The 17060-nt window shown below is 57.9% G+C and overlaps 1 protein-coding gene across 3 annotated transcripts in view; it reads left to right on the top strand.

Annotated features, from left to right (window-relative positions):
- NTRK3 (neurotrophic receptor tyrosine kinase 3) overlaps positions 1 to 17060 on the top strand; it is a 265412-nt gene that overhangs the window by 129435 nt on the left and 118917 nt on the right. For all 3 annotated transcript variants that reach the window (XM_028502298.2, XM_028502301.2, XM_028502300.2), the window contains exon 13: positions 15339 to 15527. In XM_028502298.2, coding sequence (XP_028358099.1) covers positions 15339 to 15527 — 189 coding nt within the window. The remainder of the gene's footprint in view (positions 1 to 15338; positions 15528 to 17060) is intronic.

Raw genomic sequence — 17060 nt, 5'->3', positions numbered from 1 at the left:
AGCGTTTGCCCTCGCGCTGCTGCTGCAGTTCCGAGGGAGGCAGGTCTCTGCAGACACGCTGGGGGTTCCGGGAGATGGGCGCGAGCGCCTGCGGGCCTGGTCACTGGCCCCGCCCCGTTGGTGGAGGCGCTATGGGGGCGCCTGCCCAGGTGTTCGTGCGCATGTGCAGCTGCGCACTGGATGGGACCAGTGGGTGGGGTCTGCGGCGCGGGACGTGCGTGGGCAGTGCGGGCGTGCGTCTGGGTCCGTGCCCGTGCGCGGTGTGTCCCAGGTTTGCGTCTCTAACTCGGGGTGCGTAGGTGATGGGGAGAGAGGAGGGACAATTCGGCAAACACCTGGGACGACCGTTCTGCGTGCCAAGTGAAGTCTCAGCTCCCCCAAATCATTCTACACCCTGGACTCCTGTCCCCCAGTGGAGCCACCCCGATCTACGAGAATTGCAGATTCTCCAATTCTGGCACCGAAGCAACGGCAGGATCCATTTAAACGAAGAGCTCCCTCATTTATTGACTGGCTTATTCATACCGCTGGTAGCGGGCGCTCATTAATTCTGGGTGTGGCTCAGGCCCCTCTCCTGCCCCCTGCCCCATTGCTGCTGGGATGTTTCATCTTTTCCAGGAGAGCCGGCACAGGCCTCCGACGGAGGGCCGTGCGTGGGCCAGGCGCAGGGGGCGCACACCTCCTGCGGGCTCGCGGCGTCTCTCCTAGAGGAGGGGTTGGCTGCTGCTGGTGGTGGACTTCCAGGTCACTGGGAGGAAGCCGCAGTGCACATTTCTCTGCGGGCTCAGAGGAGAGTGAAGCAGGACGCTTCCCGTACAGCTGGTCCCACTGTGTGTTGGCATCCCGTGCTGTGATGGCGTTGAGATTTCGAGATTTCTAGACTCTGATGCACGGCTCTTTGAGTGCTCGCCTGAAAGCGACCCCACCTCCCTTTCCCCAGCCTGGTGGTGTCGGTGCAGGTGGGGGAGGGTGTGGTTGTTGGAGACTGTTGTGTCGAATCTGCGGGAGACCATCAGCTGGGTCAGCGGGCAGGTGCTTCCCCTGGGGATGAGCCCTGGGCCGTGGGGCAGGGTCGCGGGCCACGGTTGCTCTGGGCAGACTTTTGGGAAAGAGGGGGCAATGGTGAGGCCAGAAGTCTTAGAGGAAGCAGAGCAGCCCCAAGACAGAGCCACCCTCGTCTGACCTGAGATTCTCACCAACCTTAAGAAGAAAGGCATTCCATCTCACTTCTGATAATAACCTAATCCGTGCCAACTACTTTTCATACATTCACTTACGTAACCCTGTGGGTTCAGCTGTCTCCTCATCACCATTTATAGATGAAGAAAGAGAGGAGGCAGTTCCCCTTGCCACTTGGCTAGGAAACGGGGAGCTGGGACTTGAACCCAGAATCTGTCTGATGTCAGGACACTCAGCTCTCCCCTTTGCCCAAGGCAGCGAGCCCGCGTCTGACCCCACCCGCGTCCAAGGCCCGGGGCTGCACTCTGTGCCATCTGCTCTCCCCTTCCGCTTGCCAGGGAGAGGGATGGGCTTGCAGCACGTGGGAGCTGTCACCCAGGGAGGCGAGCTCTGTCACCTCGCGGCTTCTGGGGTCCAAGCACCTGCTCGGCCGGCCGTCCCTGGCCCTTGCTCGCCCTTCGCCGGCGGTTCTCCGTGGCAGCGTGCGTCCGCCCCACGCTGGCAGCAGGCTCCTCCCTGCACGTCAGAGGCAGAGAAAGACTAGGACTGCAGAGTCCGCTTCTCCCCTCCCGGAAAGACCTTGGCGGCGACTTTGAGGGGGCTTGAGAGAGGGCGGGAGAGCTCGAAGCCGTTGTGTCGTCGGGCACGGACACACAGGACCCTGGCTTGCTGGAGGGGACGGTCAAGGTCGTGTCAGCATCTCACAACCCCTCAGCACAGGGCCCAGGGCTGGGAGGATGGCCCACCTGCCGGGTGCCCTCCTGAGGTCACCTAGGCGGCACGAGGAGCTTCCTGTGCCTTCACCCCCAGGACTGGCCGGGGGCTCAGCAGCCCTGGGTCCAGACACTTCGCTGTCTTCTCCTCGTGTCACAGGAAAGAGGTCGTCGCCTGCGTGAAGGTGATCGTCAGAAGGGCCTGTGCCCCTCCCCTGAGCTTGTCGGCCAGGAGGAGGGTGCTCCCTGCCTTCTGTTGAGGCTTTGCAACAGGAAGGCCCTGGGAGAGTGGGAGGGGGCCTCGAGGGACTTCATTGGAGGGTTTCTCACCCCCGGGAGCATGCTAAGGCTCTGTGGACGTGAGTCACCAGAGAGCTGCACATTTTTGTGAAAAAATGCCTCTTTGTCATCCTGGAGATTTGTGCGAGGTTATTTTAACTCCTGAAACAAGTTACTTCGCAGCCCCGAATTCGGACCTCGGGGTCAGGATGCGGCACTATGCTTGTTCCTAGGCGGGGCCAGGGCCCCGAGGCGGGTGATGAACTGCAGAGGCGTCGCCAGCTGCAGGTAGAACTTCATTTGCGTTTCCAAGTTCGGACCGTGAGCAGAAAATGAGGGAACTTCATCATCTGCCTTCATTTCCAACCCTGTGCCCTAAAAATTTACTTGTTATCAATATTTAAGAGCTATCACTGTGTAGGCATCATTGGCTATAAAAAGACACAAATTCTGCTCTATTTCTATTTCATACACATATTTCTTCCACTCTGCCATATGAACGAGGTTCCACATTAAAAATACATGCGTATGCAGAGTGTGAGGAGGCTGTGCTTACCACCCGCCCCCTCCCCACCTTGTCTTAATGGATTTGTTCTGTGGAGAGCTTGAGGAAACGCACACCTGTGGGGCCCCGGGGCCTGCCACCCCCATTTTTGCCCGAGCTGCCTGCCTTCTCTCCAGTTTGACCGCAAGCCATGCCTTAACCTACATTCAGCACCTGCCTGCCAGTTTCCCCTGCTGTTGGCTGGTGCATTGGAGTGGCGATGGGGGAGATAAGACGGGAGCCCCTTTCGGTCCCGCCCACCCTCCCTTATCAAGGCAACCTGAATTCAAATGAGGTCTGTTCCAGCTGCCAGGAGGGGAAAACCTTGGCTTTGAATTTAGCAAAGTCCGAGGCTGCCCTGTGTAACACCTTGCGCCCCATCCTGGGCCTTCTGCTGCGTGAGCTCAGTGTGGGCCACATTAGAAACCCCAGTTCTGGTGCTGGCTGGTCGATGGCGTGACTTGAGGCATCTCACTGGGTCGTGGTTCCATTGTAGGTTGGAAGGGCAGAGCGTGTCCTGCCTTTATCTGTGTTGGAGGGTCATGGTGAGGAGAGAGCCGAGGAGCGGGTGGGTGGGATGGTGCCTGGGGTCTGCCAGGGCGGTGCCAGGCCAGGGTGAGGAGGAGACACAGGGGTGGCGGCAGTGTCGATGACGCTGGTGGCGTGTCCAAGGGTCATTGGTTTTGTATATCTCATAGTTCCAGGAAACATGTGGTTTGTTTGGTGGTTCTCATCAATTTGCCTCATTAGAATGTGAGCTTGAGCCCAGGCCAAACACTGGGATGTGCTCATTCTCCTAGAACTGCCCCGGATTCATCCGTGGCGTCGGCTGGATGTGGTCCCTAAGCCACCACAGGTCCCCATCTGCCGGCCCCTCCCCCTGTAATTCCTTGAGTGGAACAGATCTCCTTAAATCTCTTTCCTATCCAGAGATGGGGGGCTGAAAGGGATTGTCGGCAAAAAGCTGGGAGTTTGTCTACAGAATCCCGAGGCCCTGAGGCTCTTCCTCGGGGCCTGGGATTTGCATCCCCAGCCAGAGCCACACCCCAGACGCACCACCCCCCTCACCCCTGCTCCCGAGGCTTTGGGAAGCGCAGGGGGTGTGCGGGCTCCTGCGCACTGGAATCCCGGCTCCGTTTGTTCTTTCCTGGGCGAGGAAGCACATTTCCCTGAGTCTCAGTTTCCTCATCTGCCACATGGCGACATGACTAGGGCCTGCCTTCGGGGGTTTGGGGTTCCCGTGTGAAAAAATGTGCATGCAGAGTGCAATGCCTGCGCTACAGTGAGCACGGCTGTGTTTTCAGAAGCTGGGCGCAGGGCAGGGCAGCCTGCTGACCCGGAGGGCATGGAGCCCAGGCGAGTTCTGGCTGCATCCCTGGGGTTGCTGCTGTGATGTCAGCTACCCGTGCTTTGCAGACACTGCAGAGCTGAAATAGGAGGTGCTGAGCTGTTTTGTGGTCTCCGTCCACCCACCCATCCATCCAGTCACCCGCCCACCTGTCCCTTCTAACCATCTTGTATGCCTGTCAGTGCACTGCTCCTTTGGCAGAACATGGACAGGACTTGAACTTGTCCCTACTCTGGACGGACTTGCCAAGGTAGGGCACCAAAGACCCACGAGCAGCTGCAGGGCCGGGTGCACTGTGTGCTGGGCTGGGGGTAGGGTGGCATGCCAGGGAAGCGGGGATGGCTTCTGGCCGGGGAGCATGCGGGTGAGCAGAGCCCGCTGACCAGAATTCACGGAGAAGGAGGCTGCGAGTTGGGTTGGTGGGACGCACAGAGCACCATGCCTGGCTTGTAGTCGCTATGAATGTGATTATTTAATGCTTCACTCACGGTGGGCATCCAGTGTATTTTGGGGGTTGACTAACTGTGTAACTGGCGGTGCAAACAAACGAGGCGGGTTTTATTATTCTCACAATGCATCACATATGGATCAATGAGCCCGAGACGGAGCTGCCGGGTTCCTGCCTGGCGCACCCTGCTCACTGTCCGGGGCTCTCCTGGCGCTTTCTCCAGCCGCGGAGATGCTCAGTCATGGACTCTGGACCATCTTTGATTAGCAGGAACTCCTTGCACTTCACTTTTCTTTTCCTCCAACCTTTTTTTTCCCTTTCCTCAATTCGTTAATGATGTTAAAATACTGTGCCTTTAAAGAGCCTGTTATTTACAGGCACCTTGGGAGGAAGCCCTGATTCACACATTTGCATATTAGGCCAGTGTTCTGAGTGCCTTTGGAAGTCAGCAGTTCCAGATCCTGTTGACAGCAGCCTCTCGGCCACGGCTGACGCTGCTCCGCGCAGGTTTGCCGCACTCGTGTCTGTCCCTGACAGCATTCGCTTCGCCTTAACGGCTTAGGCCAGGGTCAAGATCAGCTCATTCACCTTGGTGTCCGCTAACCCCATAAACACGCACGGAACCTGAAATGGGCACTTTACAAGCGGACAGACTTTAAATTCCATTACGAATCACTGCGGGGTTTTTAATAGAATGCTAACAAACAATATTGTTAAGCAATTAAAAACAATCAAGCCAGCCCGCTTAAAAATAGCTGTAACCTCCCAGGCTCAAAATTATGCCTGTTGCCCTGGGAACATAAACTCATGAGAAGGCAGGGACATAAACTGTTAAGCTAGAGGCTTTAAAATAGCCTCGGCATACTACCCAAGGAGCTCGCGCCTCTCTTCCACCGCGCTTGCGAGCAGCGGGCGGAGCAGGGGGTGGGGCTTGCTTTTTCTCCCACCATCCCCTGCGTGCTCAGCTCCGGGGCTGCCAGGCACAAGAAGAAAAGCCATTTTTACACACCTTCCCAGGTCTAAACAAAACGTCCTCTGATCCCTCTGTTGCCCTCGGCTCTGTTGGCGTTTCACTTCCTCTCCACGTTCCGGGGCAGCTTATGGTTGGCTTTGCACGAGGTGTTCAAAGCCCCGAGGAGAAAAAGGGACTGGTTGCGGACTGCACACGGTCGTATTCCCAGATGGGACCCTGGATTCGAACTCAGGACCTTTACCCATCTCCTGGAGCATGCATCAGATGGATCATCCATCTACTGCTCTTGCCTTCCGTGACACATCTCCCCCGCCTGCTACGACGGCTTGACTTTTACAAGATCTTGATTTCCATTTTAATAATCCCCAGCCTTCCCTTGACACTAACAGAATTAAATTTAAATACGTAGCTTTACACTTTATCTTGACATTTTCTTTGGAAGGCAGGAAAAGGGGAAAGAGGGGAACAGACATTCATTCTTCCCATCATAGAGCCAAATCCTTCTGTTCCGTGAGAACTCTTTGTTCAGGTCCTCTGGGGAGAGGTGTAGGGCCGAGGGCTGCTTTTGCAAGCCTGCAGTCTCTCCGGTTACCCCTGGAGACCCGGGGAAAACTCTGCATGCGGAGTTCCGAGCCTCTGCGGGGGAACGCACCGTGTCAGCATGGAGTGATACGGCTTCAAGACAGGCTCGTCAGTCTAATTGATCTGGAGGCTCTGGCGCTGCTGTCAGAGCTGTCTCCTTACCCATAATCCTCATCACTTTGATAGCCCGTCAGGAATACGGGACTTGGCCCGGCCTCGCCGCCGTCCCGGAGCATTATGAAATTGGTGCTGACACTTCCGCTGGCACTAATTTCTCTAAGAGGCTGGAGCCAGAGGACAAGTGGTTGGACTTCATGGCAGTTCAGCTTTCCGAGTAGATCACGATGGCCTGAGATTGATTGACCAGTACCCCCAAGGAAGTGGGGGCTGGGGGAGAGGGGCGCCGAGGGAGAAGAGGGAATGGAAAATCAATGGCTACGTCGTCATCATCAAGTGATAATTATTGACTGCCCGAGGAAGCAGGGCCCTATACGGACATTCTGCAGGTCCACGCCAGGCCCTTTCTAAGACCGCTGCAAGGGGAATTTGAAAAATTGGGGGAGACGCATCTTGTCTAGAGTGGTTCACCTCCTCGCTGGTGATATTGCCCCCTAGTGTCTGGAGTCCAAAACAGCATTGTATTCCACCAGGGACTGCCTTTTCTCCACCACACACGCCCATGCATAGAAGGCCAAAGTTCCTTTTTGCTAAGGTGACTGTGTCATTGATCATCCAATCCAGAGGAGGCACTATTGAGAATTATGCTGCAGCAATAGGTATACACAAGGGCTGCCCTGGGGAAACCAGGATGTAGGCTCTACCCGTCCCCCCTCCCCCCTTTTAATAATTAGGAACTACGCCAACCCGAACTGAATGGGGAGAGTGTCTGTCTTTGGCGCGGCTTAATCCCGCACTCACACCTCCTTCAGGTTGATGGAGGCGCGAGGAGACAGGCTTTTGAGGAGGGAGTCAGAATCCCCTCCTTTCGGAAGTGAGGGGTTTTTATGAATTGGTAGGCTCCGTAAGATGACCGGATGGGAAAGTCAGCATCAGAATAACCCCTTAGACGTGGTGACAGGGAGAGGGTGAGTTTTCGAGTTGGATGATCAGATCTTTGGGTTTTTCTCCTTTGTCCCAGTCTGGCCCACGTGCCTATGTTTAGAGAAATAAACATCCGACCCACTACCACTAGAGCTGCCCCCCACCCTCATCCACCTCACCACCCCTTTTTGGGGTGCTGGGTTGCAGTGTTCCATATCCTTCACACACCCCACTTACGAGGGAGGAGATTGCAGAGCTGACACGGTGTGATTTCGGTGGATTTTGGCGGTGGGTTTATATCTCCAATCCACATGCTGGCAATCAGTTGGCCCTCGGCACCCTCCTCAGACCCGGCTGCAGCGCAGACCCAGTGACACGCTCCCATCATTTTTCTGGTGTGTCTGTGGGAGGGGCGAGCGAGCCGGGAGAGCGGTAGGCGCTGCTGCGGCCCCTGCCCAACTGCTGCCCCAGTGCGGGGGAAGTAGGGGCAGCAGCCAGCTCTCAAGGTGGCGGTCACCCAGGAAGCAGGGAGGGGCTTCGGGGTGGGAGGGAAGGTGAGTGAACGTGGCGGCCCCTAGGACGATGTGCCCTGACATGACGGCCCCTTCCATGGACCCAGAGTCCCCCGAGATGCTGGGGGAAGCCATGGATAAGTCTTTAGAGGAAATAACGCCCCTACTTTGGGCAGTGGCTGAAGCCGAATTTAGGAATATTCTGGGACTGGAGCTGTGCTCTCTTCCTGGGGGCTTGGGCGGAAACAGCAGCACGTCTGCCATTGGCAGGTCATTCATTACTCGCTTCCCCGTTTGTGCCTGGGATGCTCTACGTGTTGTCTGTGTAGAGAGTCTTGGGGGGCATCGCATGACATCTGCCCTCCTTCCAGGCTCCGTATTTCTACCTCCTCAGGCCCCTTGCTGCCCGGCATTCTTCTGCCTGAGCTCGTCCAGAGGAGGTGCCCTTCTGGCTGCGACCTGGTGCCAGGCTGTCGGTCTGGTGTCCCCTGGAACTGTCAGGAGCTCCCCCCCTACAGGAAGCCCATTCTCTTGAAGGAATGAGTCCCACCGGAGTGGAGGTTGGGAGTGGCCAGGAGACTGTGACTGACCCATTATAACTCGTCCCGACGCCAGAAAGAGCTGTGCCGGAGGGGCAGGGGCAGCATGTGCTGCGCAGTGAGCTCAGGCTTCCAGGTCAGATGGATGCAGGCCTGCCTGCCGTTTATCCACGGCGTGACCTTGGGCAGATCACAAGACCCGAGGCTTCAATTTCCTCAGCTGCATTACTGGAATAACAGGCCCTGGCCCTGGGGTTGTCTCGATGATGAACTGAGATAAGGGAAGCCCATCCTGCCTGCCTCCCCTTAAACGTGTTCTGGGGCTGGTTGATCGGCGGCACGGTTTCCAATCACCAGGCGATACCTCTAGGCTATGAATGCTACGAGGCATGAACAATGCTTTGGTTCCTGTAAGAGGCTGGGAGGGAATTGCAGCCAGAGAATAAAGCTTATCTTTTGGGAAATGGTTCGGGGAGAGAAGCAGAGAAGTGTGGAGGGCATGCATTGCTGGGCAGCCCGCCGGACCTGGCCTGCCCTGGGGATCTCTGCGGCAACATCGGCCCGGAAGCTGGAGGGGGCGGAAGGGGGGTTCCTGGGGGAGCCGGTCCAGGAACTGAGGACTGGTGACTTGTCCCCAGGTATGCTCTTGGGCACAGCCCATGTTCACTTGGCCTTGGTCCCACCTCTGTCCATAGAAATTTAAGAAATTGATTTTCTTTTGTTTGCCCATGAGGACCAGGCTCTTTTTATGAGAGAGTAAATGGGATCCCTCCCTGAGCACGGCTGGATTTTTAATTGTGTTTGTGGTGCTTCCCCTTGTTCTGGTGCATGAGTTCCTGCTCCCAGATCTGTCGGTGCCAAGCTCTCGCCCGCCAGGGACACGTCAACGTTTGAGTTTTATCAGTCGGGAAACCTCGACGTTTTTAAAGGAATCATTTTCCTAATTCGATGGCTTGTTTGTTTCCTTCAGACACTGTAAGAAAGAAAGCACAGGACTCGTCCTGGTTTTTCTTTACCTGCTAAGTCAGATCTGGGGGCGGGGGAGTCTCTTCTTCGACAGTGGTGGCTGTGGTCTGGCGCTGGGTGGACCGAGGTGAGATTTGAGCTCAACTTTGGGGCCAGGTGTTGGGAGGTGGTGTTTTCAGATGAGTCACATCGTTGACTCTGAGCCCACCCCGTGCAGAAGGCACCTCTGTACAGATTTGTTGAAGATGGTGTGAAGTGTGCACACCATCAGAAGGGAAGGATGAGGGTAACACTGTTCAGCGTGAGATGGCTTCTTTCCTGTATTAGTCAGCACAGACTCAGTGATGCTGTGGTAACAAACAGCACCCCGCCCATCTCAGCGACTGGGAACAGCAGAGCTCACTATGCCACACGTGCACCAGGTACTCGCGGAGACCTCGGCTCCATCCAGGTCAGCCTCACCTGGGACGGAGGTGGATGGGGGGCTGCCTCATGTTTCCACAGTTGCCAAGGCAGGACCGTGGGGCTATAGCAGATCGCATGGTCGATCTTTTTTAAAAAATGAGATAACAGTTGCCATGTAACATTGTGTTAGTTCTAGGCGCGCAACCTGACGACTCCATATGTGTATGCTGCTGTATTCACATGTTGCAGAATGATCACAGGAAGTCCAGTTAACACGTATCATGTCAGAGTCACAGTTTGTTTTTTTTGTTGTTGTTTTGTGATGAGAACCTCTAAGGTCTGTTTTCTTAGCAGCGTTCAAACATGCAGTACAGTACTGTTGACTGCGGCCACCATGTTGCGTATGACATCCCCGGGACTTATTTATATTATAACTGGAAGCCTGGGCCTTTTGACCCCCTTCACCCTTTGTTCCCGCCCCCAGCACCCACTTTCAGCAACCAATATTCTGTTCTCTGTATCTGTGAGCTTGTTTTTTTTTTCCGTTTCTTGTTTAGATTCCACATGTAAGTGAGATCGCATAGTATGTGTCTTTCTCTGACTTATTTCACTTAGCATAAGGTTCTCAGGGGCCATCCCTATTGTCCGAAATGGCAGGATTTCTTCCTTTTTTCTGGCTGAATAATATTCCATTGCATGTGTATGTGTATGTATACACACACACACACACAATCACAGCTTCTTGGTCTATCCACCGTCAGTGGGCACTGAGGCTGTTCCTGTCTTGTGGCTGCTGCAAATAACGGTGCTTTGAACCTGGGGGTGCAGACACCTCTTTGACACAGTGTGTCTCGTTTCCTTTGGAGACAGTCTCAGAAGTGGAACTGGTGGGTCACGTGGTAGGTGAGGACCCTCCATGCTGGTTCCCCACAGTAGCTGCACCAGCTCACGCTCCCACCAACAGTGTGGGGGGCGCCCCTTCTTCCACAGTCTCACCAACGCTTGTTCGTTGGTTTTCTTGATGCTAGAGCCCTTCGGACAGGCGTGAGGTGACGGCGACGCACTGGGTCTTATAGCTCGGCTGACACATGTTGCTTCTGTTCGCTTCTCGTTAGCCAGAGACAGCGATGGGGCAGCTGGCGCCTGGCGCCTGGGGGCGGAAATGGCAGCCCCTGCAGGTGCCTGCAGGTGCCTGGAGGCGCCTGGTGAACGGCGGCCGTGACGGACGGCCACGGTGCCCAGGAGTGTCGTCTGCACCACTGGAGACCCTGCCATTGGGAGGAAGTTCGGGGCTAGAGGAAGGAATATAGAATTGGATGGGTTCGGGCCCCGGGATTTTGCAGTTTGGCCGTAAACGTTGGCCTTGGCTGCCCAGCGTCACCTTGTACGGGGCGGTCCAGCCTGGGACACAACGTGGTGGTCTGGTCCCAGAGACCTTGGTCTAGAGGGCTCGGCTCGTTTTACGGGCTGTGACTCCATGCCAAATCCTAGCTGTTTATGAAACATGCTGGGTGTCAGCCATGCCGCTGGGAAAGTGGCTGGTTTGTGGGAAGAAGGACTTCAGAGATGAGCACAGGGTCGGATACAGGCTGCGTCATTTCCTGGCTGAATGACTTGTGGAAAACTAAGCTTTCCTGAGAACCAGTCTTCGAGTTGACGGGATGGGCACAGCAGTATTTCCTGAGGATCCGATGAGACGAGATCAGAATGCCTAGCAACCTATCTGGCGTGTAGTAGATGCTTAATAAATGACAGTTTATTTGTCCTCCCCCATTTCTTCTGTAATAACCACATCCTTCAGAGTGCAAGCCCTCTGCGGGGAGCTGGGGGCGGGGGTGGGCGTGGCAGTGCCGAACCAGTGACGGGACGTTCTGGGGGCCGGGTTTCTGAGAGGTGTTGATGTTTTGTAAGTTAGGGGGCTGGTGGAACCCGGGGGGGTTCTAGTGGTGAGGTGGGGCAATGGGGAGTGGTCCCAAGCAGCACCCCCGAGACCCGAAGGGGCAGGGAGTGTTGAGGTGTTCATGCATGCCAGGGAGGCTGCTGCTGTTCCCACCCTCATTCTGTGAGGTGCACCCCCTCGCTCCTCCTCTTTTGCAGGGGACCCCGCGTCACCAGAGGATTCTGCCCTGTCCCTGCCGCCCCCTTGGGGGTGTGCGGCCCCCGGCTCCTCTGCCCACTGCTGCGTGAGATTCCTTCTTGTGGTCTCATCAGAGGCCTTTGCTTTCTGGGGGGAACTGAGTCCCGCATTGGCATCCATCCCTTACCCAAATCCGAGCAATTCCTACCACTGCCCCCTTCTATCTCCCCACAGCAGGAGCAGGGAGGGAAAGGGGAAAGAGTCCAGAAAGACAGCTTGGACCATCCCGCTGGGCAGCACCCCAGTCGGGGGCCGTCAGGCGCCCCCTAATTATTTAATGGTCTCGCTGTGGTCTGGCTGGAAGAACAGAACCCCCCGAGGCCGGAAAGAGGGGACCGAAGGCGCCAGGGTGGGCAGAGAGCCCTGCGCTGGGTCCAGGCAGACCGGCGCGCCCTCAGGGGCCTCTCTCAGAAGCCTGGACTCGCCAGAAAGGCCATGAGGCCGTTTCTCTCTCCTCTGTTTGTTAGTGCTTCCTCACAAAGTGTGAGTGTGCAGTTAGGAACTATCGGTGACAGCAGAGGGAGGGAGGGAGGGAGGGGCGCACCGCGGGCACCAGGCTCCGAGGACAGCAAGCCTGGCTGGGAGGCCCGGCCGGAGCTGGCAGCCGGCTCCTGGAGTGGAGGCTGGCCGGAGAGCCCGTGACCCTCAGCCTGGGGCGGTTCTGTCCGCCCAGGGTTGTTTGGAAATGGGTTGTCTGCCAGGTGGGGAGACCGGCTTTTTGTCCCTTACACTTTTTTTTTTTTACTAGGCTTTATTTTTTTAGAGCGGTTTCAGGGTCCTAGCAAAATTGAGTGGAAAGTACAGCGAGTTTCCATGTTCCTGACATGCGGACAGCACCCTCCATCATCCCTGTCTCCACCAGCCAGTCCATTTATTACCGCCGAGGAACCCCGGAGTGGATGTTCTTGCGAAATATCCTGCAGTTCCCGGCACAGCCTGTGGGGGAGCCCTGCTGGACTCTGCCGCTGCTGGCCTGCTCTCCCAGCCTTTGCAGTGATGGGGCTGCGTGCAATGTGTCGGCTTCCCGGGGAAGGCCCGGGGTTTGTGGGAGGGCAGAGGCGAGCGGGAGGGCCTCAGGCCGTGGTGGGCTGATTGATGGGCGTTGAGTTGAGGAGAGGGGTCAGCGCTGGTTGGGGGAGGAGACAGAGATGGTCAGTAGTCCACCTGGGGGAGCCTAGTGAAATGACTCACTCAGGCCCCACGCCCAAACTTTTACTAGTCGTTTTTTCTTTTTTCCTTCTTCTCTCTTCTCTCTCTCTCTCTTTTTCCTTCTTTCTCTTCTTTTAATCGGATAATGGAGTCTTTCATTTTCGTTTCTGTCCTATCTACCATCTCTTTCCTTCTTGTGTGGCTTTCTGGAGCACACCCTTGCCTCTGTCTCCCACTCTGCTTTGGCTGTCAGAGTCTGATGGTCTTGCTTCCCAAGGATTTTTCTTGCCCTTAAACTGTTCGAGTTTCAAGTGCCACCGTGTTCCCTGGGGACGGTGCCTTCATTGACTTCCCCGAGGACACTAGTGATTGCGTGAGCAGTCTGCTGCTTCCCGCATCCCCCCCCCCCCCCCCAGTTGCCTCTAGGTCCCGGTCACGCTGACGCTTTGCTGGAGTGTTTGGTGGTCCCGGGCCACGCCTTCAGAGCAGGAGCACCAGAGAGCGAGTGAGATCGTGCTTTGGGCACAGGGGCGGGGTTGTCAGCTCTCAGGCTGCCATAAGGCACCATGTCGGGGTGAGCCTGACCTCTTGGGGAGGCGCCCCATGCCAGCATCTAGCTGTCTGTCTCTTTTGAGGCGTCCGGTTCCTCCAGAGCAGTGCTCTCTAATCTCCTGCAGGGGGCGGTGTCAGAGGAGACTCGGGGTGGGGCGGATAGGTAGGCAGTGTCATTCCGGGTTTCTGTTCTAGGAGCAGGGGGTAGGGGTCCAGCTTCTCACTCCACCCCAGCCATTTGCTGAGCTTTCCCGGTTCAGTTTCTTGGGACTGAACCACTAGCTCTAGTGGGATAGGGGCGTGGCAATGGGCTGGGTGCCCTGTTCCAGCCCAGCCTTCCTGGATCCCCCGTCCCTTCTTGCACGGGGCCCCACCAGCGGACATGACCTCCTGTGAGTGCTGCCCGTGCAGTCCCCCCGGCCCGTCTCCAGCAGCTCCCTCCTCTCACGAGGGAGCTTTCTGCTTCAGTCTCTCGCTTTCCAAATGCCGTGGAAAGACTGGATTCCCCTCATCTCCCTTCTGCCTTCCCCTCGGGCACAGCTGTCTGTCCGTGCCTCAGTGGCCCGTGGGGAGAGGAGGAGGGCAAAGACCAGCGCTCTGCTCTCTGTGCTCCACGGGAGATCCCTCTGAAGTCTTTCAGAAGGTCGGCGAGGAAGGTATTTCGGGAGCAGGCCTCTTGCTGCAAGGCGCCTGCTGCCTGCGAGTATCTGGGCCACTTCTCACCGCTCCTGCTTTCCCACGGCGAGCCGCGGGTCAGGGCTGGCATCCGCCTGTCCGCGCTGGTGGGATGGCATTCCGGGGCCTCGGTTCGCGTGGGCCAGCCCTCCGTTTAGTTCTGCCTCGTCCGGGCTCCGCCTCACTATTCGGTGAGAAGTGTTCCCCTCGTCAGATTCGGCATGATGCGGTGGATATCGGCAGTGGGAATATCATTCAGGCCGCCAAACCAGATTACACTGGGCATTTTGTCTGGGGACCAACCACGTGTCTCGCAAAGCAGCCCTGTAACACGCCAGTTGCATGAAGCCACAAATGGTCACAACTCCTTGCTTTCTATGAGTTTTACTTGTGTCTGTGGGAGGACTGGACCACCAAACAGAGTCACGGCCCAGCCTAGACCCCGCCGTTAAATATCCCTGTCGACCGTGTTTGTGAATAACCGTGTATTTACTGGGTTTCTTCTTTGGGGCAGAAGGTGGCGGGGTCGGGGTCGGCGAAGGTGCAGATGGTGTTCGTCGAGGCCTCCAGGGGTCCAGACCTTCCACGAGCGGCACGGCTGGCCCCGGTGCCTGCGGGCTGATGGTGATGCAGCCCACTTACTGTCACTCTCCAGAGCCGCTCGGGCCAGGCTCGGGCCCACAGGGGGCTTGTCTCCCCATGCGCGGGGACAGTGGACGGCAGAGTCCGGTGCCGATGTTGTCACGCTCCCATAAGCATCAGACGGCCACCGGGCTCTCAGCCTCTGAGGCCCTAGTTCGGGTTCCAGACCCCCGGTGTGCGTGGAACTCACACGGAACCCCTGAAATCCAGACGCCCAGATTGCAGCCCAAGACCAGTGCGATGAGAATCTTTGGTGGGGGGGAGGGAAGGGGGGGTGGTGAGACGACTCAGCACTGGCCGTTCTTAAAGTCCCTGCAGGGACAGTGTGCATACTCCTGCTGGGGCTTCTTGATGTTTTAAGTTTTAAACCCCATTGTTGCTATGTAGGCAGGGAAACTTATTTGAAACGTTTTCTTGTTGGAACTAATTTGGATCTGGGGAACTCGAACATAACGGACCTTTCGGTTCGCTCTTCGTTTTCATGGGGTGACGCGGTGGGTTTTCTTCCTTCCCCAGGAGAGACGCAGAGCCCAGGCCCTCGAGGACCGTCCCCCCGATGGACCCTGCTGCTGTGGGAAGTGCTGTGGTAGAATGGCGGGCGCTGGCGGGTGTGGCCTCACCGGGGTCCGTGTCTCTCTCTGTCGCTGTGCACAGGTCCCGTGGCCGTCATCAGCGGGGAGGAGGACTCGGCCAGCCCGCTGCACCACATCAACCACGGCATCACCACCCCCTCGTCGCTGGATGCCGGGCCCGACACGGTGGTCATCGGCATGACCCGCATCCCGGTCATCGAGAACCCCCAGTACTTCCGCCAGGGACACAACTGCCACAACCCGGACACGTGTGAGTACTGGAGTGGAGCGTTGCCCCTTCATGGGGGGGGAAGGGGTGTGGCGATAGGCCCTGTAGCTGGGGTTCTGGAACCTTCTGGGGTGACCTGTGACCTGCTAACCTCCTGCCCTCTGAGAGTCCCTCCCTGTCTGTCTCAAAATGTGAAGACTAGCCTGGGGGAGAGGATCAACTGCAGGGGCGGGGGGGGGGGCGGTGAGTCCTGGGAGCAGCCTGGAGGCAGGAGCCCCTCGCCGTGCAAAGGCGCTCCCCCTGAGGCGGGGCACACACAGGGCTGGCCCCTGTGCAGCCCTGGCCTGTGGGTTTGGGAAGTACCACCCACCTCTGTGCAGACGGCAGCCCCTGAGGGCGGCAGCCCCTGCACCTGAGCCTCCAGCAGAGGTCAGCCCTGCTGGGGTAGAAACACCTCCGTAGCGCCCCTCCAGGGCCCGAGAGCGTGCACTTGCTGAGAGCCCGTCCCCACCGCAGGGCCAGGGGCCCCCACCTCCCCACCGCAGTGCCTCACTCAGGTCGGAGGGCTCCGGGCCCCGGCTCCGCCCTCGCCTCCCCCTTGCACCGGCTCCAGCCCCTCTCCGTGTTTCCGTGTTTCTGCTGAGCCCTGCTGGGGCTGCTCCTGGCTCCAGGAGCTCCCGGGGGGCTCGGCCCTCCAAGCAGCCGGTGGTCCCCTGGCTGCGTGCCCTGGTTCTGTCTGGGCCCAGCTGGAGCGCAGCGCGGCCCCTGCCTTCCTACACCCCCACCCCACCCCCCCCAGTTATCTCTGCTGTCAGAGCAGTAGGGGACAGAGAGACAGGCGAGGTTCAGGGCTCACTATAGGGCAGGAGAGCTGAGGAGCTGGGGGGCCAGGGGTTCCCTGCTCTGTCCCCAGGCTCCTGCCTGTCGGCTCTCTCCATCTCTCGCTGGTCCTCGGCCGGCCTAGGTAGAAGGACGGCCGGTCTCGCTCTCGCTCTCGCCAGCTGAGCTCTCTGTCCTCGGGCCGTGTGCAGTCTTTGTAGCTCACGGAGCTGCCGCTGCTCCCACTGGCCGTCTTACCCACAGAGGGGGCCCTCGGCCCCGGCCCCGCCGATCTCCGCCGACCTCCGCCTCTGTTTTCCCGGCTGGGATTTTAGGGGGAGGATTTAGAGGGGTGAGGGGTTGGGCTTGAGTGAGGGCGAGGTCCTCATCTGCTTCCCAAAAGTGAGTGACGCCCCACAGTTTGGGTCAGGGCCTGTCGGAGGCCCCTGCTGTGTTCCGGCAAGGTGCAGCAGGACCCCTCCGGGTTTCCGAGGCAGAGTGAGGGGCACAGCACAGAAAAGGGCTGTGCTCCGGCCGAAGCACTGGCCTCGGGGGGGTCAGGCTTGCCCTGGGCTGCCCGGGAGGGGCGGGAGGAGAGCCTCCCGGTACGGAGGCGCAGGCCGCTTTCCAGAGCGATGCCCACGTGTGAGCAGAGGCCTGGGCGCTGCCGTGTCCAGTGCACGATGGACTCTCACTCTTGGTGGTAGTTCTGTTCTGCGGCGTCGCCGTGAGCACTGGGTGAGGGGACCGGAGCCG

This window comes from Phyllostomus discolor, chromosome 12, assembly GCF_004126475.2.
Source record: "Phyllostomus discolor isolate MPI-MPIP mPhyDis1 chromosome 12, mPhyDis1.pri.v3, whole genome shotgun sequence".
NCBI classification, from domain to species: Eukaryota; Metazoa; Chordata; class Mammalia; order Chiroptera; family Phyllostomidae; genus Phyllostomus; species Phyllostomus discolor.
This window is presented reverse-complemented; position numbering and strand designations above follow the sequence as displayed.